The sequence below is a fragment of the Loxodonta africana genome, chromosome 5 (genome assembly GCF_030014295.1).
Source record: "Loxodonta africana isolate mLoxAfr1 chromosome 5, mLoxAfr1.hap2, whole genome shotgun sequence".
NCBI classification, from domain to species: domain Eukaryota; kingdom Metazoa; phylum Chordata; class Mammalia; order Proboscidea; family Elephantidae; genus Loxodonta; species Loxodonta africana.
In genome coordinates this window covers 138,619,877-138,646,298 of record NC_087346.1, presented here as the reverse complement: position 1 = coordinate 138,646,298, position 26,422 = coordinate 138,619,877, and the positions used below count along the sequence as shown (strand labels likewise).

The 26,422-nt window shown below is 38.2% G+C and overlaps 1 protein-coding gene across 2 annotated transcripts in view; it reads right to left on the bottom strand.

The window, feature by feature from the left end:
• The window catches only part of ADGRA3 (adhesion G protein-coupled receptor A3), a 180,080-nt gene that overhangs the window by 68,993 nt on the left and 84,665 nt on the right, over positions 1-26,422 (bottom strand). For both annotated transcript variants that reach the window (XM_003411288.4, XM_010591394.3), the window contains 5 exons: positions 23,967-24,127; positions 21,289-21,502; positions 17,771-17,935; positions 14,120-14,321; positions 12,365-12,520 (listed from right to left, as the gene is read on the bottom strand). In XM_003411288.4, the coding sequence (XP_003411336.1) occupies positions 12,365-12,520; positions 14,120-14,321; positions 17,771-17,935; positions 21,289-21,502; positions 23,967-24,127 (898 nt within the window). The remainder of the gene's footprint in view (positions 1-12,364; positions 12,521-14,119; positions 14,322-17,770; positions 17,936-21,288; positions 21,503-23,966; positions 24,128-26,422) is intronic.

The following is a 26,422-nucleotide window of genomic DNA, read 5'->3' as shown; positions in this document are numbered from 1 at the left end:
AGCCCAAAAACGGTCAGAAGGGATCACACACCTGCTCTCCACCCTTCATCACTGAGTTGTGATGATCAAATATAAATGTGTGAAATCACTCTGTCAGAGATAAAGTGGCACAGAAATGAAAATGTCAACTTAATAACAATGATGATGTTAAAGGTCACAGGTAATAAAGACAAAATAGTTCAAGTTCTTCTGATTATGTACTTTTGTAATCTTGATGAAAACTATGTCAAAATCACCTGTAAATTTAAATCAAAACTACAATGAGATACCATCTCACCCCATCCAGGCTGGCAGTAATCCAAAAAATACAAAATAATAAATGTTGCAGAGGCTGTGGAGAGACTAGAACACTTATACACTGCTGGTGGGAATATAAAATGGTACAACCACTTTGGAAATCCATTTGGCGCTTCCTTAAAAAGCTAGAAATAGAACTACTATACGGTTCAGCAATTCCATTCCTTGGAATATATCCTAGAGAAATCAGTCCTCACATGAACAGATATACGCGCACCCATGTTCGCTTAAGCATTGTTTACAATAGTGAAAAGATGGAAGCAACCAAGGTGACCATCAACGGATGAATGGATAAATTATGGTATACTCACACAATGTAATACTATGCAACAATTAAGAACAACTATGAATCCATGAAACATTTCATAACATGGAGGACTCTAGAAGGCACTATGCTGAGGGAAATTAGTCAGTTGCAAAAGGACAAATATTGTATGAGACCACAATTATAAGAACTCAAGAAAAAGTTTAAACATATAGGAAAATATTCTTTGATGGTTATGAGCATGGGGAAGGACGGGGTATTCACTAATTAGATAGCAGTCAAGAACTACTTTAGGTTAAGGGAAAAAAACACACAATTCAGGGGAGGTCGGCACAATTGGACTAAACCAAAAGCAAAGCAGTTTCCTGAACACAACTGAACGGTTTGAAGACCAGAGTAGCAGAGACGGAGGTCTGGGGGCCATGGTTTCAGGGGACATCTAGGTCAACTGGCATAAAAAAATCTATTAAGAAAACGTTCTGCATCCCACTTTGGTGAGAGCCATCTGGGGTCTGAAAAGCCAGCAAGCGGCCATCTAAGATGTATCAATTGGTCTTGACCCACCTGGAGCAAAGGAGAATTAAGAACACCAAAGACATATGGTAAAGGTGAGCCCAAGAGCCAGCAAAGGCCACATAAACCAGAGACTACATCAGCCTGAGAGCAGTGGGATGAAGATATCAAATTCTCATAAAAAGACCAGATTTAATCATATAACTGAGACTAGAGGTACCTTGGCGGTCATGGTCCCTGGACCCTCTGTTAGCCAAAGATTGGGACCATTCCCAAAGACAACACTTACAGATAGGGACTGGACTGGATTATAAGACAGAAAATGATACTGGGGAGAAGTGAGCCTCTTGGCTCAAGTAGACTCATCAGACTATGTGGGCAACTCCTATCTGGAGGCGAGATGGGAAGGGAGAGGGGGACAGGAGCTGGTTGAATGGACATGGGGAATACAGGGTAGAGAAGAAAAATGTGCTGTCTCATTAGGGTGACAGCAGCTAGGAGTACACAGCAAGGTGTATATAACTTTTTGTGAGACTGACTTGATTTGTAAACTTTCACTTAAAGCACAATAAAAAAAAAAAATCACCTGTAAATTTAATGAATTACTGATGTGTTATGATACTAAGTACACAGGATAAAAAAACTAAACTTGATGATATTTAATTTTAATATAATAGGGATATAGTGTAATAATGAAAACAGAATACCAGGACTTTGAACTGGAACGGACCTGAAGACCAAAACCAAACCAAACTGAAATTTTTGCTGAATAAAACCAAAACAGAAATTTAAAAAATATTTTTCTGAACACGAGCTGAAATTGAAAACCATTTTTTTTTTTTGCTCCGCTATTTATAGTTTGACGATAAGTTTTAAGTTGTAAGCAAGACCACTGGCCCATTAATTTTATTTGTGTCTGGCACTCATGTATGCCAAGTACTTCTCTGGTGCATAGCTGGTAAGGGCACAGTTCATTGCTTTAGCCAAGTGACACTGCACAGCCACAGCTCTAGGTGACGACTGCTGTTACAGGAGACAATGCACAGGCCAGTTAGATTACCCTATTTCCACCCCACGCTTGACCTCTCTCACAGTAACGCAAGCTGTGCCCACAATGCTCTGCGATGGAGAACAATCATAGTCAGAAGGCTGAAAGAGCTGGTTAAACTGCCTTGAGTTCTGAACAGAGTTTTATGGGAACGGAAATATGTTAGCCAAGCGTAAACATTTTAAACGTATATTATTCACGTTTCTTAAGTGTGATATTTAAATTCAAAATATAGAAAATAGCGTGTAATTTTTTGATGATTCCATTCTTGTAGTTGATCTCTTTAAATGTGCTATCACACATTATTTGTACTTAAATGTTTAAATCTGATATTTATCTCACGAATCAAAATGTTCATAAACATCAGGAACTAGCAGGAAGGAGGTTAATGTTTTAATTGCCATATACCATTATTTCAATGAAAACTTGATGGTATCACTATGAAGTGAGATTCTTCTTCAAAAGGATTAACGAATGAGAATGCTGGAAAGTGGGTCTGTGCGTGGAAGAAACCAGCAAACCTTATGACTATAAAGTCAAAGTTATTCTGGTTTAAATACGTATTGGCTCTAATTCATTTCTACAAATGTATTTATACATTCCATACTCTTTATGTTTTTAAAGTCTAAGATTTGTTTTTATTACAATGGAATGTAGTGGCTAGGAATCTGAACTAATGTTAATATTATTGCTTACCCTTTGAATTCTAGCATGGGACAAACCAGAGAAAATCCACGTCAAGAATTTTTAAGTACGAAAAGACTAAAAATAAAAGCATGGGTAAAATTCGCACTATAGATATGGCTGGAGTCCAGGCAGTGAATTTAAAGAGGCATCCGAAGCAAAGCTAGAGAGGTACCTGAAACATCACCATACGGGTGAATACAACACAATGCAAAGCAAGAAGACAAAGAAGATTGAGGAAAGCATCAGAAGTGTTTCGGATAATCAACAAAAAACATTAGATGGGTTTGCTGTGCCAGAATGACTTTAAGTGAAATTAGGCCAACAAATGTCAATGCATTTGTTAAATTAGTTACTGTTGACAGTTGTATGTTTGAGTTAATTGAATACTCAGGATTCTGTAAAATTTTAAACCCAATTATTGTTTCAGCTGGTCAAAATTTTTCAAGCAACTCGGAGAGTATTAGGGAAATGACACCTCATTTGTCCTTAAAACTAAGCTCCAAAATTAGCAGTAATGTAGAAAAACAAATATTCTCTTTGAAAGCGGATATTGCCAGTATATTGAGTCAGTCAATTCTAGGAATTAATGCTCAGTTCGCACAAAAACCAAATAAAAAAACCAAACACACTCCCATCGAGTCGATTCCGACTCATAGTGACCCTATAGGACAGAGTAAAACTGCCCCGTAGAGTTTCCAAAGAGCTCCTGGCAGATCTGAACTGCTGACCTCTTGGTTAGCAGCCGTAGCACTTAACCACTATGACACCAGGGTTTCCCAGTTCGCACAAGACAGTAATATACATTTGTTGACAATGGGAATGAAATAATTAAGACACAGTTCTGTACATAAACAACATTGTGTATCAAGTTTTAGAGAAGTATAACACTGATTTACAACAAATTTATTTTGTCACTTTGGATAATGGTTCTAATATGATTAAATTTGTTGATTTGCTCAGAAATGATAGTGAAATCGAAAAGCAATTGTCAGGGCAAAATGACAATTTTGAAGACTCTAACTTAGTGCACTCTGACCTACAGACATTAACCATTGCAGAGTGTGGTGAGAGCAACAAGGTTTACAGGAAAAGATGACTGGTATAAAGTGTGATGTATGCACATTTCAATTAGTTAACAAAGACACAATCAAGAATGCTGAACTGCAAGAATTTTTAGGAGCATGTTGTGAGCTTGCTTGAATACTTCATATTCCAACACTGTCTACCAAATTTTTGGAAAATAAGGAAACCTGTATTGGATTGCCCAACAAGATGGAATGTATATACTCCATACAAGAAAATTTCTGCAATGTACTAGCTGAGAATAATATGAAATGCTACTTTTCTCATGACAAATGGGCAAATGTCAAATTAATTTCGGCAACTTAAAAACCTTTAAAGAAAGTTACGGTAAGAATGCAAACTGAACAATTAACCGTAAGTGATGTTTTTGGTATGTGGGTGGAAACCAAGCTAAAATTAAGAACTTTTCAAAATACATTGGGAAACAGACTGAAAAATTTAATGTCAGGGAAAAAGTTATCACTGAAAATGATAGCGTATTATGAGCAGTTTATCTACATCCTTGTTACGAAGTTCCAATTAGTTCTGAACTTAAGGTGAAGACCATATAACATTTAGAAATCACTTGGGAAATGACTGAAAACGTGAAAAGGAGCAATACCGAAAGTGTAACAAAGAAAAGCAATTCAGAAAATACTCTCGTTTCAAATGATGCTGTTGATGAGATGGAATTTTCTCCAAATGAAGCAAAAAAGGGTAAGTTGAGATCAAAACAGTGTACTGTTAATAATGACTATATTAATAAGCTTTAAAGGTGTATAAAGAGTTGAGAGAAAATAAGTATTCTTGAATTTTGAGGAGAAAACCATTCACAATATTCCCAGTTATATGAAATTGCTACTGTAGTTTTGGGAGCACCAGCTACTCAGCAAATCCATTGCAAAAGACCTCTTTAAAGTGCTGAAAAGCAAAGACCTCACTTCAAGGACTAAGGGGCACCTGACTCAAACTATGGTAATTTCAGTCACCACACATGCATGTGAAAGCTGGACAGTGAATAAGGAAGACCAAAGAAGAATTGATGCCTTTGAATTATGGTGTTGGCGAAGAATGTTGAATACCACGGACCGTCAGAAGAACGAACAAATCTGTCTTGGAAGATGAACAGCCAGAACGCTCCTTAGAAGCAAGGATGGCAACGCTTCATCTCACATACTTTGGACATGTTACCAGTAGAGATCAATCCCTGGAGAAGGACGTCATGCCTGGTAAAGTAGTGAATCAGCGAAAAAGAAGAAAACCCTCAATAAGCTGGACTGACACAGTAGCTGCAATGATGGGCTCAAGCATAACAATGACTGTGAGGATAGCACAGGAACAGGCAGTGTTTTGTTCTCTTGTCTACAGGGTAGCTATGAGTTGGAGCCTACTCGAGGGCACCTAAGAGGAACATCAACAAAGCTACTCAGTTCTGTTTGAGAGAGCTCTCAGGTTTGAATTTCATCTTGTTAGACAACAGGGATAGCTTAATTGAAAAATATATATAAATATATTAGAGGACATTCTTTTAATGAGGTGTAATTATGGTTTATTGCAATGATATTTTCTTAATGAATTGTACAACTGTATTTGAATTAAATCTATACTTGTAATAAAATGTTTATATAATGTTATGGCAATTCTTCAGCTTAGAACTGGGATGACTACTAAAGTATTAAATATTTCATTGCTCTTTGCCTTTATGTATTGATGTATTAGGTATGATAGCACACTTTGTAGTTCTAGTATTTTGTCAATAAATTCTTATTAATTTTACATGACAAGTGTTAGTAGTGAAATATCACCTACATCAAAATTAAGTTTGCTTTCAGTGTGTTTTATAACATCAAGTTGAGGATTTCCTACTAAAAAAGTTATTTCGAACCTTCAATTTAATATTTATACAGTATGTCAGGAATGTGTTCATCACATACTATTTTTAAAGTGACTCAGTGCTGCAGTGAATTCTAGTATAATTTAAAAAATAAAATTAAAAAAATAATATATTTTACATTTTTTTATACTGAAATATTTTGAGACAGTAACTAAAACCGAACATCATTGCCACTTTAGATTTATTAATGAATGTGTGAAAGAAATAGCTTAATATTGATACTTTCAAAACTAATTATAAATCTTGGGATGAACAAAATTTGAGTTAATATAAAAATACAATATTACTTAAAATGCAAGGAATGAATTTGGTAGCCATATTTCTTCATATGAAATTGCTTCAGAACAGACATATGCACACCCATGTTCATGGCAGCATTATTCACAATAATAGCAAAAAGATGGAAACAAGTGCCCATCGACAGACGAAGTGATGAACAAATTATGGTACATACACATAATGGAATACTAGGCAACAATAAAAAACAATGATCTGCAAAACATCTCACAACATGGATGAATCTGGAGGACATTATGCTGAGTGAAATAAGTTAATCACAAGAGGGCAAATATTTTATAAGATCACTATTATAAAAACTCAAGAAAAGGTTTACACAGAAAAAAACAATCTTTGACAGTTATGAAGCAGGGGAGGGGCAGGGAGGGGAAATTACTAACTAGATAGCAGACAAGTGTTAACTTTGGTAAAGGGAAAGACAACACACAATATAGGGGAAGTCGTCACAACTTAACCTAGGCAAAGTCATAGAAGCTTCCTAGACACATCCAAACACCTCGAGCAACCAAATTACTAGGGTTGAGAGCTGGGGACCATAGTCTTGGAGGCCATCTAGGTCGATTGACATAGCACAGTTCTCAAAGAAAATGTTCCACATCCTACTTTGGTGAGTAGCTTCTGGGGTCCTAAAAGCTTGCAAGCAGCCATCTAAGACACATTTATTGGTTCCAGTACATTCAGAGCAGAGGAGAATAAAGAAAACCAAGGACACATAAAATATTAGTACACAATAGTAATGAACCAAACGAGCCACAGCCTCTACCAGCCTAAGCCTAGAAGAACTAGATGGTGCCCAGCTACCATCAAAAAGAGTTCTGACAGGGATCACAACAGAGGGTCCCCAGCAACACGGGAGAAAAATGTAGAACAAAATTCAAATTCACATAAAAAGGCCAGACTCACTGGTCTGACAGAGACTAGAGGAACCCACGAGACTATGGCCCCCAGACACCCTGCTAACTCAGAGCTGAAGCCACTCCCAAAGTCCACCTTTCAGCCAAAGATTAGACAGGCCTATAAAACAAACAATTACACATGTGAGGAGCATGCTTCTTAGTCCAAGTCCAATCAAGTAAACGAAACCAAATGGGAAACACCTGCAAAAAAGCAAGGACAAGAAGGCAGGAAGGGAGAGGAAAACTGGATGAATGGACACAGGGAACCCAGGGTGGAGAGGGGGAGAGCGCTGCACATTGCAGGGATTGCCAACAATGTCATAAAACAATTTGTGTATAAATTTTTGAATGAGAAACTAATTTGTACTATATAAACTTTCACCAAAAACAAAACTAACAATAAAAGAAAAAGAAATAAATTATTCCTGCCTATCCGTTTGCAGAACATAAATTTGAGACTGGAGAGTAAAACATAGGTTCAAACTGGTTCAGTCATGGCTGATACAGCGAAACCAAGACAGAACCAAATTTTTAAAATTTTGGTTAGTCAAAAAGATAACTGGAATGGAAAAAATTACAGTCCAAAAATCTGAGTCCAAAAAAATGGACTCAAAAATAGCAAGGATGATGAGGATGGCTCAAATTTGAGGAACAGTGCTCTAGAAAGGAACAACAAAGCCAGAAACTGGGCTTTTGAAATGCTTCATAATATAGAAAACACTGTCAAGTTTGATCAAGAAAAAAATACAGACATGGTTAAGCTTTAAATTTAATAAATGAAAAAACTGCACATTTTAGAAGTTATACATAATATGTGCTAAACATACTTAGTAGTAAAGTAGCTTTAATGTGTATGTCTCATTCACATATTCAAAACAAGGGCAGAATATAGAGACTATAAAACATAACCAAATAGAATCTTAATGCATTCTTTCATTTTCTGCAATGGATCTATATTGTTTTCATTAAAAAAAAAAAAAAAAAACTCTCGTAAATATCGAACAGACACTTATGTTACCTGACAGACAACCTTCAGCTGACTCTGAAAAATACCACTCAACATATCATTTAGATCTAACAGTTTAATAGCTTTTATTACTCACCCTAAGACAACAGAGTACTAGCTTGTGTTGGCTAGGCTAACTCACAAGTTAAAAAGCAACCGCCTCACAAAATTTTTGTTATAAAATAATCTATAGCAGGATAACATTTTGGACATAATACAAAAATCAATTTAACCATTTTTTCCAACTGAGCTATATGCATTTCAGGAAATCTTAGCATAATTTTAAGCTGTGGTAATTAACTTAAAATGAAGCTCTTAAACCTTATCGTTTTTTTTTTTTCCTATACTAATAAACAGTGAACACTATGGCCAGTAGCTTAAGTTAAATAATTGGACAGGGTGTCTGTCACCCCAGTATGAGTAATATTACCTTTCTTGTTGTTGTTAGGTGTCATTCAGTCAGTTCAGACTCATAGCAACCCTATGTACAACAGAACAAAACACTGCCTGGTCTGGTGACATCCTCACAATTGTTATGTTTGAGCTCACTGCTGCAGCCACTGTGTCAATCCATCTCGTCGAGAGTCTTTCTCTTTTTCATTGACCCTCTACTTTACCAAGCATGATGTCCTTCTCCAGGGGATTCTACTGATAACATGTCCAAAGTATGTGAGACTAAGTCTTGACATTCTCGCTTTTAAGAAGCACTCTGGCTGTACTTCTTCCAAGACAGACTTGTTCATTCTTCAGGCAGTCCATATATAATGAATATTCTTCACCAATCTCATAATTCAAAGCCATCAATTCTTCTTCGGTCTTCCTTATTCACTGTTCGGCTTTCATAAGCTAATGACATGATTGAAAATATCACGGCTTTTTACCTCTATATGTTTACCTTTATACTTCAATTATTCAATCCTGAATATTTTTCTTCTCTTTCTTCTATTTATACTTACTAAGTGGTTGCCATTTGTTTCCAAAGGTAATTATAACATTATTTCCTATGTTAACTGTAAAGCGACAGCAACCTCCTTCAAACTAAATTTTTAGATAAGCGACTGAAACACTCTGGTGATTTTTTTTTAATGACCCCTTTCTTAGCTTCTGAGATTATAGTAATGTCAAATTTTATAATCCCTTGGAAATGGTTAACACATTCAGGTGTTGACCAAAAGGTTGGAGGTTCGAGTCCCCCCAAAGGTACCTGAAAAATCAGCCACTGAAAACCCTGGGACCTGTTCTACTCTTGACACACATGGGTTCACCATAAGTCAAAGTAGACCCAACAACAACAGGTATTGATGTAAAATAATCCTAGAGCTTTGCCATTTGCAAAATCACTTTGCCTGTATTCTCTCAGTTATACCCACAAACCTTTACAACAAAGCAGAAAAAACAACAACCTCATCTAAAAAATAAAGAAAAGGCCCATGGTCAATTAATAAACTCAGTAAATTCAGCCTAATTCCAGTCCCCAACAAGATGTTTCCACCTAGAGAAACCTGGTGGGTAGATGGCTGATTTCAGACTGGCAAACACAGTTACACATATAGCTCTGGACACCACGTTTTATTAGAGTGACGTTTCATTATGATTCAGGAATCAGAGCAAAGGTCCCTCATAGTAAGACATGGAAGCACGTGAATAAACATGTATTATATGCTAGCAAAAATCCCTTTGAATGTACACATTCCAAACGTCAACCCAATCACTTTCATGACTCAAAATACCCCACTTCCGTAAATGACTACTAATCATGTGGGCAGCAAACTGTGATTAAATATAATAAGGAAGAGCAAAATTACCACAGAGCCAGAATCCAGGCAGCTGCTCCCAGTGAAAACTTAACCACAGGGAAGTGGGTTATGGCCCAAAGACAAAATCGAGTAGCAGGCCAGCTCGTTAGTAAATTATGGCTTCTGAAGTTCACGTAACAAGGCTGGAATTTAATTGGCCCATTTATATATATTTATGAATTTTTCTTTCTTGGGTAACTGTATAATATCAAGCAAAGTATCTAAAGGTATGCCTTAGTTTTCTAGTGCTGCCATAAAAGAAATATTACAAGTTGGTGACTTTAAAGAACAGAAATCTGTTTTCTCACAGTTTGGGAGGCCGTACATCCAAATCCAGGTCTTGACCTTGTCAGTTCATTCCTTCCTTGTTGGAAGTTTCCTTGGTTTCTAAACTCTCCTAACACTGCATCTATCTTCCCCAGTATACCTTTACATTTGTGTCTATTCTGCCTTTTTCACAACCTAAAGCTGATCAGATTTAGGGCGCAGCCTTCAATTCATGGCCTTATTAACATCCAAAGAAAACTCGGCTTATAAACAGGATTATACCTACAGGTAAGGGGTTAGGATTCCTACACACATTTTGGGGGGACATGATTTAATACATAGCGCGGTACTAGAGCCAACAGTTCCAAAACCTATCACCAAAATGCAAGATATTACTTATTTAACCAAAAAAAAAAAGAAGTCCATGGCAAAATGATTTAGGAAAACTAGGCATATTGTTTATCTTTCAGCATATTGAAGGTCTCAGATATTCTAACAAAGGAATATATTCAACTTTGTTTAGCCCAGTGCTTTCCCCACAATTGTGTACTGAACACTACCGAAATACCAAGACAGGGTGACACTGAACTAGAAAGTAAATGTGATCCTGTAGAAAAGGCCTCAGATTAGAAAGTCCAGGCTCTTGGGCTGTTCTTGGCCCCTACTCAAACCTAGCTGTATAACCTGCACTTGATCCAGGTTCCCTGTTCTTCTAAAATTAATTGCTGTGTAAGTGATTATATCACAAAAGACAGTATACATCAAATCCGCATGTGGCTTGAAACTTAGTTTAAGAATGCATTAATCTCCTTAAAACTTGTTAAAAAACACTATTTCCTTCACTCATTCTGAACACTGTGGTTGATATCCATTTTTTTCCCTTAAAGAGGCCTGGTGGCACAGTGGTTAAGAGCTCGAGCTGCTAACCCAAAGGTCAGCAGTTCGAATCTACCACCCATTGCTTGGAAACCCTATGGGGCAGCTCTACGGTGTCCTATATGGTTGCTATGAGTCAGAATTGATTCGACAGCAGTGGGTTTTAATGTGAACTCATTAAAATGCATCCCTTTTCAAAGTCATTAAATTTTCAAAAAGTGTGTATTCTAATTATTTAGCATTTCAACAAGTTCGTAAACAGCCTGTCGTTTCTCTAGAACATTATAAAAGCAATTAAGCAACTTAACACAAGATTTGGGTGACTCCAACTCCTACTAAGAAGGATGAGCACATGGTTGTGTAGAGAAGAGAAATCCCAGAAGGCTCAAGATAAAAAGTCCTCTCTAACCCACAACGTAGACACAGAACATTGCTTTCTCATTAATCTACTACATCACTGTCTCAGCCCCTTCATGATGCCACATCAAAACAATTCCACTAGTGGGTGGTTTCAACAAATTTATTTTCTCACAGTTCTGCAGGTTTTAAGTCTGAATTCAGGGAGCCGGCTCTACAGGAATTTCCTTCTTTCTCTCTCCTAGTTTCTAGTTGGACTGTTGTTAACTGATGTCCATGTCACCTCTGACTCATGATGACTCCATGCACAAAGGAACAAAACGACACCTAGATGCTTAGTTCTATGCCATTCCCGTGATCGACTGCAGACCTGCCCACTGTAAGCCATGCACAGGGTTTTCACTGAGAGATTTTCAGATCACCAGGCCTTTCTTCCTAGTCCATCTCAGTCTGGAAGCTCCACTAAAACCTGTTCAGCATCCTAACAACACACAAGCATCCACTGACAGACAGGTGATGGCTGTACATGAAGTGTACTGGCCAGGAAGTGAACTCAGGTCCCCTGCATGGAGGGTGAGAATTCTACCACTGAACCACCAAAGCCTCCCAGCTTCTAATAACTGCAGACAATCCTTGGCATTCCTGGGCTTGCAGATGCATCCGTCTTCTCTGTATGTGTGTCATTCCCTGTGTGTCTGTGTCTATTCTGTTATTTTCACAAGACACCACTCAGACGGACTAGGTTTAGGACCCACCCTACTGCAGTATGGCACCATCAACGTAACAAAAAAAAAACTACTACCAGTCAGGGTCATATTTACAATTACAGGGGTTGGACTTCACCATAACTTTTTGTGGGACACAATTCAATCCATAACAATCAAGAATGCTTAATTTCCAAGAACTGGGAGCTGATCTTACTCCTCCTAACAACAGGTCACTATAATAGATGAAGTGTAAGTTTCTCAACAGCCATCTTGGAAATTATAAAGTATATTTAGTTCACAGCAAACACAAACAAGGCTTTAAAAATACAGGTTCAGCTCTTATCACATATACCATTTGCTGACACTGTGTGCTATAAATCTGAACCAGAAAAATACCTCTTTTGATTTTTCCTCTTTGGTAAATCTTCCGAATTTTTCTATCATTTCAGCCACAAAGATAACATCCATTTTGTCAGAAAAGTTGGCTGCTTCCACGGTGTAAGCCAGTAATTGTCGAGCTGTTGCCACAGCATTTGTAAGATTGAGGGGCATCTACATTTAAAAAGCAGAAAGAAGCACTTAGCAAAATCATCAACCAAAAATTGTGACATCTTAACTTTGCATTCCGAAACATGGCAACAAATCAAAGTACCTTATCATTTACTTGTCATGACCTGAAAATGCTTTTTTCAAACCAGAGAAAACTGGAATTTTAATGGAACTAAGCTAAGGAAGGTTTTTAACTTGGGTTGAAATAGAATAATGCACAAAAGCACATCAGGTAAACAGGCTGCGCCATCTTCCTCTCTGCTGATGCATAGTCTACGCATACCTCAATCCCAACAGCTCGGGAAAGCCTTCCTGAGTGCCCCAGCTGGGAGTGATCAATACCTTGCCTGGAACTCCTGCTGCACACGAGTACAAACCACTTATTGAGCACTCATCTTTATCACCATGCACTGCCAGTCATGTTTTACATGCGTTTACTGGCTTAAACACTGACTTAGCACCAAATGTTGCAAAATGGCATTCTAGGTGGTAAAGAGCATAAGAAAACAAATGTATTGCACAAAAACCACATTCCAGTTGCTTATAATCTGCTAGTATGTAGAAAAGATGGCAGAGAAGCAAAGGCAATAAAAAGCACAGGAGTAGTAAAAAACAAAGCAAACCGAGTGCTGTCGAGTCAATTCTGACTCATAGCGACCCTACAGGACAGAGTAGAACTGCCCCACAGAGTGTCCAAGGAGCGCCTGGCGGATTTGAACTGCCGACCCTTTGGTTCACAGCCGTAGCACTTAATCGCTATGCCACCAGGGTTTCCATAGGAGTAGCAGAAGTACCATTATCAATCACTTTTGACAAAGGAGATTATAGAAGGCACCCAAGAAGTGCTTTCCAGGTAGACTCAAGGATGGTTGGGATTTTGCCCAAAATACAGATAATAAAGGTATTCAAGCAAAGGCACAGAGTCAGGTGATGACTGAGAAGGAAGAATGATGCCATAACCAAGAAACACAAAACCAGCTGCCATCAAGTCCATTCCGACTCATGGCAACCCCATGGGTTCAGAGTTGAACTTCGTTCCAATGGTTGTGTTTTCAACAGCTGTGATCTTTTGGAAATAGATCACCACGCCTTTTCCAAGACACCTCTGGGTGAATTCAAATCACCAACCTTTTGATTTGTAATTGAAAGCTTAACCATTTGCATCACCCAGGGACTCCTAGAAAGAGCCCAGGGAGGAGCCCTGGGTAGCACAGTGGTTTAGCACTTGGCTGCTAAATGAAAATAGGCAGTTTGAACCCACACAGCAGCTCCATGGGAGAAAGACTTGGCAATCTACTCCCGTAAAGATTACGGCCTAAAAAACCCTATGGAGCAATTCTATGGGGTCACTATGAGTTGGAATGACCTTGATGGCACCCAACAACAACAACAGGGACTCTTAGAGGGCCTTGAATACCAGTTAATAAGCCAACACCTGATTCTGAAGACAGATAAATCTCTAAATAGATTTTTTAGAAAAAGTGAAGTACCAACAGCAAATCCTTACCCTTTACCTAGTTGGCATAAAGAGTAAGTATGCATTTGGCTTGAATCGCATGTTCTAGTCACAACTTGCAGTAAATACCAAGACTCTCTACTTACCTGGTTAAACATATAGAGCACTCTAGTGACATCATTTGCATACTGACATCGAGAATAATCATCATCTGCCCAAAAGCCACCTCTGTCACACCTGCGCCAAGCCTTTCTCTCATCCTGTGGGCTCCCAGGATATATTCCACTGCCGTGAGTGTTCCGAGTACACTGCAGATACGCAGTAATGCCTGCTAACGTTCTGGGCCACCTAGACAGATGAAAACAAGACAGGATAAAAAAACCTAAATGACAGAAGTAATAACAGAGAAAAAATCTAGTAATAGAACATGTCACGTATAATTTTGCTGTTGTTGTTGCTGTGTGCCCTCAAGTCAATTCTGACTCATAGTGACCCTACAGGACAAAGTAGAACTGCCACGTATGGTTCCCTAGGTTGTAATCTTTACAGGGGCAGATCACCAGGTTTTCCTCCTGTGGCACTGTTAGTCATGTATAATCGTGGAGCAAAATCAAGGAGAAGAAATAAACAAAACTTGTTTAACATTAAAGATCAAAATTGCATAAAAAAATTTTTTAATATGGACTAACCTATTTTAAGCTATCAGCTCAGTATATTCCAGTATCACAACAGAATGTAAAACTCTTCTAAAATAAAATTCCCAAGTATTATAGATACGGCTGTTGAGTGAACAAGGAAATGGCATCGTATCCAGTAAAAATGAAAAATGGAGCAGAAAATGGGTTTTGCATTTCTTTTTAATTCCTGTTGTTATACATTATTAAATGGCTGGCTTATATAACTCAGGTACGTAAGGTCAGAATCTTGTCCAGCATAAATATAACTAGGTCCTTTATGGAGATTAAGAGTTAGTATACGTGTAGAAAAGTGTTAGCACATTAGGCCTGAGACTGCTGCCCTCAGGAAGGCCCACTCGCAAGGCTGGTCCTGGACTGGTGTCTGGCTCTCACATATTCTCAGCCAACAGTGAACTGATAACAGCGGTTCACTGCACCTAGACTGTTTGGGCAAACAACATGATTTATGCCGAGCACCTGCTTTCCTCCAGGAAGTCTGGAGCTCTGGTACATTCTAGGCAGAGAGTGCCTTCACGACTAGCACCCAGTAAAAAGCTTGGATGCTAAGCCTCCTATGGGCTTCCCTGGGCAGAAACATCACACTGATGGTGCTGTATGACTCCTCATGGAAGGGAGAGAGCATAGGAAGCCTCACTTGGGTTTCTGCGGACTCCACCTATGTCTTTTTCCCTTATGATCTTCTGTGTATCCTCACCAATAAACAAAAACCCATTTCCGCCAAGTTGATTCCGACCTGCGTTACAGAGTAGAAATGCACTCCACAGGGTTTTCCTGGCTGTGATCTTTCTGGAAGCAGATCACCAGGACTTCATTCTGTAGCGTTGCTGGATGGGTCTGAACCGTCAACATTTTGATTAGCAGTAGACCGCCAACCATTTGCACCATACAGGGACCTGGTATCCTAACTATATCACTGTAATGAATCTTAGCTGTGAGTACAATTATACACTGAGTCTCTTCATTGCTTCTAGAGAATTTCTGAACACAGGGGTGGGTCTTGGGAACCCCGGACACAGTAGACAGCTGAATTTATCAGGGAGAGGCCACTCAGTATGCAGGTCACTACCCAGTCTGACATGGACCATCACCAACTGGGTTGGGAGAAATCTTTTATTATTTGACCTCCATTGTTAATGGCTCCAAAATTGGGAGTTATATTGCATTTAATACAAGTTACAGTTGATACATAACAGAGGACCTGCTGAATTATAATATCAGTTACAACAAAAATAATTCATTACCAAAAACGGCATAAATAGATCAAGCAACACTAGATTAAATCTTACTAATGCAGTGGGATTTTAATTGTATAATATCTTAAGAAGTGTTGAAGGATAAATAATTCATTAATTGCTTATATTTTTAGATATTTCCATCTATCATTAAAAATGGAAAGCATTCAAATACTATGAGGAAAAAAACAGAAAATCCACCATAAACAGAAAACATTCTACGATTATTTTAATAAAAGATGCTGAATACAACATAACTACCAAATGTTTTCTACAATATTATTTTCTGGGTTTTTTTAGTTAATCTACAATATAATTATTACAGAGCAACAGTTAATTCACATAAGAGACTTATCTGTTGGCAATAATAAATGCTGATTTCCATATAGTTGTGTGAAAGAGAAAAGTATTTAAAAATGGGAGGGGAACAAAAGACAAGAAGAAGAGCAAGGAAGGACTAGCTAAGCTAAAGAAGTATCTCCTCTTCACTCTAGATTTGAAAAATTAACATCCAAAGAGTTTCCTTCACTTTTAAAAACTTACAGCCTTACAGCCCTGTATCGGTAGCACCAATCGCAGACAAAACGGAAACAGTCTTTATGTTGCTTAAAAAAGCAACCTATTTCCTTTCGTTTACATCAACTATAAGCTCATGAGGTCCCTGGCTGGTGCAAATGGTTTGCTCTTGGCTACTAACCGAAAGGTTGGTGGTTCAAACCCGCTCAGTGGTGCCGTGGAAAAAAGGCCGGGAGATCTGCTTCCATTTAACATTATAGCCAAGAAAACCCTGTGGAGCGCAGTTCTACTCTGAAGCACACAGGATCGCCTGAGTCAGAACTGACTCAGTGGTAACGCATTTGGTTTGGGGTTTTTATTAGCTCATTATTAAAAATCAATAAACACAGTATATCAAGTAAATATGTTAAAATATTTCTGATCAATTTTGAAATTAAGGAGAATCTAATGTAAAAATGGCTACCTCTCAAAAACTCTGAACTTTCTACTAAACAAATCATTAATATTTAACTCATCCTGCTTATCTTAGCACAGAGTCCAACAAACCCAACCCATATGGGGTTTCAGTGGCTCCCCAAGTTTCAAGCTACAGAACAACTTTCATTTCCCCAAATCCTCCTTTAATTGCCAAAAGAACTGAATTGGGAAAGATAATTAGATATGTGTTTCTCCTAATTAAGATCCCTGCCTAACTGGCAATATTGTTGTTGTCAGGTGCCATCGAGTCAATTTTGACTCATAATAACCCCACGTGACATAGCAGAACTGGCCCGTAGGGTTTTCTAGGCTGTCATCTCTCCGGGAGCAGACTGCCAGGTCTTTCTCCTGCAGAACCAAAGGGAGGGTTAAAACTGCCAACCTTTAGGTTAGCAGCTGAGTGCTTAACCATTGCACCACCAGGGCTCCTTGCAATAGTTAAAAGTAACTTAGCGATACACAACTTCTCCAACTTTAACCATAAAAGAGCACTTAAAAAAACAGGAAACATCATCAGCCTGTCTGAATTTTGCACACCTTTAGCACCCTACACATAATGTCCTAAAGAGTTGTTCTTAACTTGAACTACAAAACTCCTGTTAAAAATGAATACTTTTGGCTTTATCCTCAAAAGACTCTTCATTTAATAGATCTTGGATAATGTTCAAGCAAAAATAAAGACTGTTATCTTTTTTAATCTACCTAAATGATTCTGAAACCACTGCTATCCTAAAAGGTAACTGTCAGAGAGCTATATAAGGATATACAGGTAACACGTACACGTACATATTGTTACTGAGGATAGGAGACCAATCCCATGCCCTTGGGAACAAGAGTAGTTAAAGGCCAAGGTTGACTTTGTCAAAATACTGACCTGAAATCACCTTTATTGTTTACCACCCTCTCCGGAGGGCAGTACTGCGCAGAGCTTTCTAACACCACAATGTCAACAGTTCTTGTATTGTTCCCGCGTTTGGTCTGGACATGGCAGCCCCAATTTCCGGTAGACCCAGCCTGAATATTAGAGATGGTTAGGGCACTGCATGAAGAAAGATTTTTTAAAAAGAGAGAAAACAGGGTTAGGCACACAGGGAGACAACTTGGGCTTCCATGATTTATTTTGTACATACGTCCAAATGCACTGTGGGCCAAGCACTTTGCTTGATGAAAAATGAATAAAAATGACCCCTCTCTTTCAGTACTTTGGCAGCGAGTCAAGAAGACAAACAGGAACACGGATACTTGAAAAACTATGATAAGAGCTTTGCTCCTAACAGAAGTATGAACAAAGCGCAATGGTATGGAATACATAAGACTTCTTACAAAAAAAGGGAGAATGGGAACTACAGGGCATGGGAATGGCAAGTGCAAAGCCAGAAACATCACGGCACACTCTTCAGCAAAACTAATGGAGTTTCCAAGTTACAGCTACCTTTTCACAGCCTCTTAGGAAAGTATTCAAGCATGAAGAAAGGAGAATAATAATACGAAGTGTGTGATTTTGTCCCACTTTATAGCTGGTGGCATAAAAGCTCAGTGCATTTAAGTAATACACCTGTGACCCTAACTTGTTGCTATCATGTCGGTTCCGACTCACGGTGACCCCAAGGGTTCCAGAGCAGAGCTGTGCTCCATAGGGTTTTCTTGGCTGTAATCTTTACAGAAGCAGATTGCCAGTCTCTTCTTCCATGACACAACCGGGCAGATCAAACCACCCACCTTTATGTTAGTAATCGAGGGCAAGCGCCGGTTTGCGCCACCAAGGGACCTATGAAGTATGGAATTAAGAAAATATTTAAGGTAAAATATTTTGTGGAAGACTTATACTAGGAATAACCAGTTAAATCTCTATAACAATTCAGTAAATTACCAATTAATGTTTTAACAAAAGGACTTTTTCATGTAAAGGTATATTTCAATTGGTAAAACAGCTGTATTTCCTTTTTTTTTTTTTTTGTGCTTTAAGTGAAGGTATACAATTCAAGTCAGTGTCTTCTACAAAAATTGACACACCCATTGTTATGTGACCCTAGTTGCTCCCTATAATGTGACAGCACACTCCTCCTCTCCACCAAACGGCTGTATTTCTAAGTGGCTGTCAGTAAATTCAATTTGCAAGATGAGATCATAATTCCCTGATATAGTGCCTATTAATTGAAAAGCAAATGTCAGAACCCTCAATTAACCTTAACTCTCCTTGCCATGCTTTGCTTTCACATACACACAAATGATAAGAGACAATTATACATAAACCATGTATCATTTTAACTAGTAAAATTAGGCCTTGAATACACATTGGTCCGGTCTCCTAAATCACTGATGGCTACATTTCTAAATGTTCTAATGAAGACTGAGACACCATTATATTCCAAATCACCAAAGAAAGTGTTTATTATCTTTACAAACTCACTTAAGTTTGGAAAATATATCGATATACTATTGTAAATATTTTCAAGCAAAGAACACAGTTTGACATTAAACCTAAGTAACTGGAAAGTTTGTCAAACATCCTACTTTTTCATGACTCTACTGAACTAGAAAGAAAAGTACAAAGGATATTTGGGCACTGGAAACCATCCCCTAATCCAGAAGTACCCAAACCTTCTTGACTCAAAGAGCCTCAGTGACTTGGCAATTTTTTCACAGTATCACTAGTCCAAAAGAAATACCTATGAGGGTTCTGCTCGCAGAGGTCAATCCCAAACCTGTGTGTCTATGTCCTACCAACTCAGCAGCCATTTGAAAAAATAACACATAAACTGAAAAATGTATTTCATTCTTAAACATTGGTAGCTGTGTTCCTACTGGGCACTAATCAATTCTCACATTTAGATCAGACACTGACAATGATTATTTCTTGTTCCACAATGATTTTTGTATAACACTTGCTTTTTATCACCGTAACCGCCAAAACCCTGGCATCCCAAAGTATGTCACTACCAAAAGAACCAAAGAATGATCTAACATTGACCCAGTGAACCAATTCAAGCAAGCAGCTGTGCAGTGTCCAACAGATGTCGAGTATCACTGGGCTTCCCTCCAAAATTTATAATACCCCACATCACCTCTGTGAATTCACCGCAGTGCCCAGGGCATTCCTCCATGGCCTTTGGGAACCGCAGTCCTAATATATTATAGAAACATTTTTTAAATAAGTTTTAGCAATGCCTTTGATGTCTAAAAGCAATTACTGGAATAAAATTTCCAGGAAACCTCCAGGTGGTAAATGTGGAGATTTAAGGAGTAAGGGAGAGATTCAGTTTCATCTTCTGGGAAAATACAAACACTGACTCTTACCAATGGAGGATCACTATGATGAGGAGACCAACAACAAACGAACAGGTATATCTCAAGCTTAACTAATTCAAGGGCCATGCAGTTTCTTCTTCTATGACTTCTTCATCATTCTGGGGCTAACTGTGGGTAAAGGACTTCTCAGTCTTCATATGAGCGTCCTGACCAACAAAAATGTTAGGTAAAGTTGCTGTTTTTAGAATTGATTTTTCTGATACTGCCATAAAGAATTTAGATTAATTTAAGTGTGATAATATATATGGAAGCCTGGTGGCACAGCAGTTAATAAGAGCTTTGCTGCTAACCAAAAACTCAGCAGTTTGAATTCACAGGGTTCTATGGGCAGTTCTACTGTGTCATATGGGATCACTATAGTACTGCTATAAAGAATTTAGACTAATTTAAGTGTGATTATATGTATACATATACACACACACATGCACATATATATCAGAGTCCTGGTAGCACGGTGGTTAAGAGCTCGGCTGCTAACCAAAAGGCTGGTAGTTTGAATCTACCAGCTGCTCCTTGGAAACCCTATGGGCTAGTTCTACTCTGCTCTGTAGGGTTGCTATGAGTTCGAATCGACTTGACAGCAATAGGTTTGGTTTTGGTTTTAAAATATATATATTTACGCTATATAAAATTCATTCAAAATAATTATTTTGGTGCTCACTGCAGTCATACGGTTGACAAGTGTTATTACTCTTTTATACTAGTGGGTTTGGGAGAGGAATTATCTAAAAATGTAGCATTAATCACAAAACCCTGAAATTAGGTGAGTCCTAAAAGTGAAAATATGAGCTTAATGGCAGAAAATGGTTAAAAGTTTACATATTTCTCCCTGAAATTTTAATCAGAAGGGGCCAATGTTTAAAAAGTGTTTCCCTTTTATCCTATCCATTTTTCTTCTAAAACTGAACAGAAAAGAAAGCTATTTAATTTTAGATGATTAATAAAAATTAAGAAAACTCTAGATGTCTGCTTTTTACCATGTAAGATACATAAAAAATACTGATTCAAACTCCAACTAAACATTACAATTCTGAAAGGACAACTCAAAGCCAGAGAGACAGCTCTTCGTCTTAAAAAGTTTACCTTGCAATCAACGAGCAGTTGTGAATCATGTTCTTTTCAACAAAGATGCCTTGTGATTCATCTGTTTCAACTATCCGCCCATCCTGAGACCATAGCACCTGCATGTCCTGATCAATATATGAGGCCATGCACTGGAAAGGAAGGCTGTCCCCTTCAAATACAACTTGACGGTGAGACGGAGTCATATAGAACGATGGTAATTCAAGGGGAGCGTCTGGAGACAGAAAAACAGAAACTCAGGAAACGAACACAACACTATCTTCACAAACCACCAGTTAAAGTCACAGAAATTCTAATTAAAATCATAAATATATAAAAACAAGTATTTCTGAGAAACCAGCATTCTGAGGCTAGTGCCAGTAAGGCTACTACTGAGTCAAGAGGTCATGGATAGAAACAGAATTAAGTATAATTTCATAATTGGTTCTGACATTTACAGTTGTTCCTTTTTGATGGTGCTGTAAGACTAACAGATGGCCACAGAAGCTGGCAAATTTTAATGATACTTAAATATGGAGAATGCAACTGATGATTTTTTTTTTTTGATAGGTACTGTACTTTTACACAAAATAACGTGCACCTTCTATATTTGTTTGTCAACCATGCCCTCCTCCTATGATATATTTTCATAAGCACCACTACGCCAATATTTTTTCCATGATGTTGTAAAAAAATTAGCATAGCAGCACTTAAGAAAATACCTCAGGGGGTGGGGAGGCATGGTTGGCAAACAAATGTAGAAAGTGTGTGTTATCTGCATAAAAATACAGTAAATGATGATACACACAATTTTAAAATACATCTTTGAGATCATATTATCTTTGATTAAAACACTGGTTTCTGATTATAAAAGTAATACAAACTCATTGTAGAAAATTTAGAATATTTAAGAAAAAAGGAAAACAAATCTTTCCAGATGTTATATATTATAAACACTTTTTTAAAATGCTCACATACTTTCTTCTAGTCAGAAAACAGGAGACATATTAAATGTATGTACAAAAATGAACAAAAATATCATAGACTCATTAAAAGCCTTGAAAATATTCAGTCCATTTGGTTCACACACCGATTCCACTTTAGTAGTGTACCCTAAAGAAATAATAGCAAGTGCGCAAAGCTGTATACAAGGAAATTAACCACTGCATCGTTTAGGAAGTGAGAAATGATTAACAGCTTAAGCATGCAGTAATAAGGAAGTTGTTAAATAAATTACGGCTACATCTATACGGTGACTGGTATGCATCTATTTAACACACACACATAAAGGAAGGAAGCTTACATTATGGTAAGTTTTAAATAGGTTACAAAATATCATTAAGGAGTACGATGATACTTCTATAAAAAGACAAAAGTGTAAGAGACCTAGGAAAAAGGTGAAGGTAATACACCAAGGTCTTAACGTTATCTCTGAGTGATAAGAATGCCAGCATGAGCTTTGTTTCCTTCTTGTTTTTTCGGTTTCTTTTCATAAATCTTAATTTTCATCCAATAAGTATATTTTACTTGTAAAATAACAACAACAGTAATAAACAGAAAAGGAAACAAATGATAGGATTGTTTACTTCCAAATACAAAGACGAAACAGGGATCTTCCACCATCATCTTAAGCACTATGTTTTCTTGTCGTTATCTGTGTTTTTCTTTTCCATTTACATCAGTTACTGCTGAACTAAATCTAACTCACGGCAGCCCCACGTGTGTCAGCGTAGAGCTGTGCTCCTGTGGATTTTCAATGGCTGACTATTTAGAAACAGATCACTAAGGCTTTCTCCTGAGCTGCCTCTGAGAGGACTTGAACTGCCAGCCTTTCAGTCAGCAGCTGAGCATATTAACCATTTATTTGCACCACCACAAAATGTTATCTCCCCCTTTTCTTCAGGTATTCTTCAAAAAATATTCCTCAAAATCATTGGCTGCCTGCTATTTCATGGAATGGATGTATCACAAGTTTTAAACCAATCCTCTATTTTTGAGAATTTAGGATCTGCTTATACATAAAGTCTGAAGGTCTACCTACCTATCCAATCACTTCCTAAGAATTAAATTCTAGACGTAGAAGTACTGAATCAAACTGTATCAACTTTTTATGAACACTGATATATATTATACCGTGAATTACACTTCAGAAAGCCTTTATCATTGGACACTCCCACCCACAAAAAATATGATTGTGTCCTAAGACTTTACAATAAGCAATTCCCCGATTTGCCAACTGATAGAAAATCTAAACATCTATGCTATTCTTTGAAATTGGCTTTCATAAAGAAAGATGTTCAGAACCTAAGAACAGCTACCTTAAAGACCAATCATAAGAAGTAAGATTTTTTTTAATCCAAACCAAAAACCTGTTGCCATAGAGTCAATTCTGACTCCTAACGACCCTGTAGGACAGAGTAGAACTGTCCCAGAGTTTCCAAGGAGCGTCTGGTGGATTCAAACTGCCGACTTTTTGGTTAGCTGCAATAGCACTTAACCACTACACCACCACAGTTTTTAATCCACCTGACTTAATTCCTTAATTGTTGGCATAAATTAAATATTCTCAGATCCACCAAGACGAATGGCTGTACTTCAGGTCCAACCAAGTGTAAAGAGAATTTTACATTTTGTCAAGAAAAACACAGCAGCAGGTGAAAACACGGTAAATACTGTCTCCATTTCTATTTCTCCCTTACCGCATGTCAGTAGCTCCTGCTTCACACCTGTGACAGGCTGGGCCTGCAGGGACTTAGGATAAGCACACCTAGTGTCCCGGACGGTGATGTTTCTCTCCTTTACCCAGCGGTGCATCCACAATATGTTACAATCACACAAAAGATACTCAGTCTGGAATTCTCTGTACCACGCAAAATACAAATGGGAGATTACAGTGAGAAAAACGAAATAGCATTTTTGCTTTGTATTAGCTTATACTTCAGGTGGCAAGCAGGCTGCTGCTCACCCTTACCAGCCATGTAGCACGTAGCATCAACCAGTTATGTTCTCTTTTCTAATGAGCTGACTTGCAGAGTGTCTGATCCCAGCACTGTTTCCCCACAGTCCTGGGACTCTGCTTTTGACCAAAGTTAATATGCAAACAAAATCTATTTGTCACCCCTCTTCTATGCAACAAGCTCCCTGACCCCAGGCTTCTGGAACGCCAAATCCCAATCCTTTTTGCCTATCAAACGTCTGTCCGTGCATCATAAAGTGTGTGCTCCTTAAGTTGGATCTTGAAGCCTTCTTCAATTTTTCCAGCATCGTTACCATGTTCTTGGTCTAAATGCCTACAACTCTCCTGTTAATTCTGGCACTGAAGCGTCAACCTAAGGCAATATAACACTGTTTTATGTGGCTATGTTCAGCCCACATGGCTACACTGTAAGCTCCTCAAGGTAGGGACTATTTCTGGCAATTCTGTACTATGCCCCAAGTGGCACCAAAAATATTTATTGACTTAATGGTTAGTGAATCAGCAAATTAAAAAAATAAAATAAGACTACATCACACTATGAAAACAGACATTAACTTTATATAGGCAAGACATTTTATAACTTATAACTTGGACATAAGAAACAAAAGGAGAATATACACAGATTAGACATTGTTGCTGTTGAGGTAATTCTGACTCAGAGCAACCCTACAGGACAGGGTAGAACCGCAACCCTACAGGACAGGGTAGAACCGCAACCCTACAGGACAGGGTAGAACCGCAACCCTACAGGACAGGGTAGAACCGCAACCCTACAGGACAGGGTAGAACCGCAACCCTACAGGACAGGGTAGAACCGCAACCCTACAGGACAGGGTAGAACCGTAACCCTACAGGACAGGGTAGAACTGCCCAGTTGGGTTTCCTAGGCTGCTATCTTCACAGGAGCAGATCGGCAGGTCTTTTTTCCATGAACACCTGGTGGGTTCAAACCACCAGCCTTTCGGTGAGCAGCGGAGGGCTTAATCACTGCATTACCACGGCTTCCTTAAACTGGATATAAGCAAAATAATCTCTTCAAAACATAGTTTACTAAGAATTGACTGTCCAGGCGTAAACATTAGACTAACTCCACCTAATACAATTAAATATAAGATTATCCTCGCCAACAAAGAGGACATGATGTAATAACGGGGAGCAAAAACATAAATACAACTGAAATAGAATGTGAGGTGTTCTATAAAAATAAATCAATAAAGTACAAAGAGCAAAGATAAGTATGTGTGTGTCTGAGCCAGTCCACTGACACAAGGCTCATCTCCTCGCTGCTTTTTGCAAAACAAAACACACCACAGGGGAGACAGAATACAGCAAAGACAAATTAAAAACAATTCCAAAAGGATGAGCAGAATGACTTCTAAATTCTAAGCACCCTCGAATGATCAGTTCTTGATACTACCAGGTAAAATCACTGGCAATTCTTCCCAATTTTTGGATGCATGTACTTTCCACATTCCTGCTACACGTGGTCTCAAACGCTAGATTATTTATCACGGATTTTTTTTTATTTCCTAAGCCACAGAAATGGCTGACTTGAGCCCACTAAATAGGCCAAAAGGAGCTATGCCCACTCTGCATAAGTCGAACAGTGGCACCAACAGGAGAGGTCAGAGAGTCGGATCCAGGTGACTCTAAAGTACAAATGCAGGCCCGCCATGATGGTAAGGAGCTATATGGATGTCCAACCTACTAGCTGCATCCCAGTGAAGACTGCCAGATAAGATCTAAACGATGAAAAAGAAATTTGCACACACCAAACATAATGGCATCCGGTAGAGATGAAATTCTCCCTCGGAAAAAGACTCTCCATCCCATAAATCATACTCAAGGAAAGTTTGAAAAACATTACATTTAATTCTAATTCCAACAGGAGTGAGTTAAACTTTTAGCTTGAATTATATTAAGGCTTATGTGGACATAGTTATTTTCAAAACCAACTCCAGTGCAATCTCTCAGTTAACAAAACTGTGTCTGGAGGGGAAAGAAAAAAAAAGCAACCAATTCTAAAACTACAGGGAGCTGAGTAAACGTGATCTTATATTGATTTCATAAAGCAGGCATTCTAAATATCCCCAGAAACATTAGCAATAAGGTGTGAATTCAGCTTGGGCAGGGGTTACGGGATAAAATCAAATCCCTTGAGTATAGAATACTCTTAAC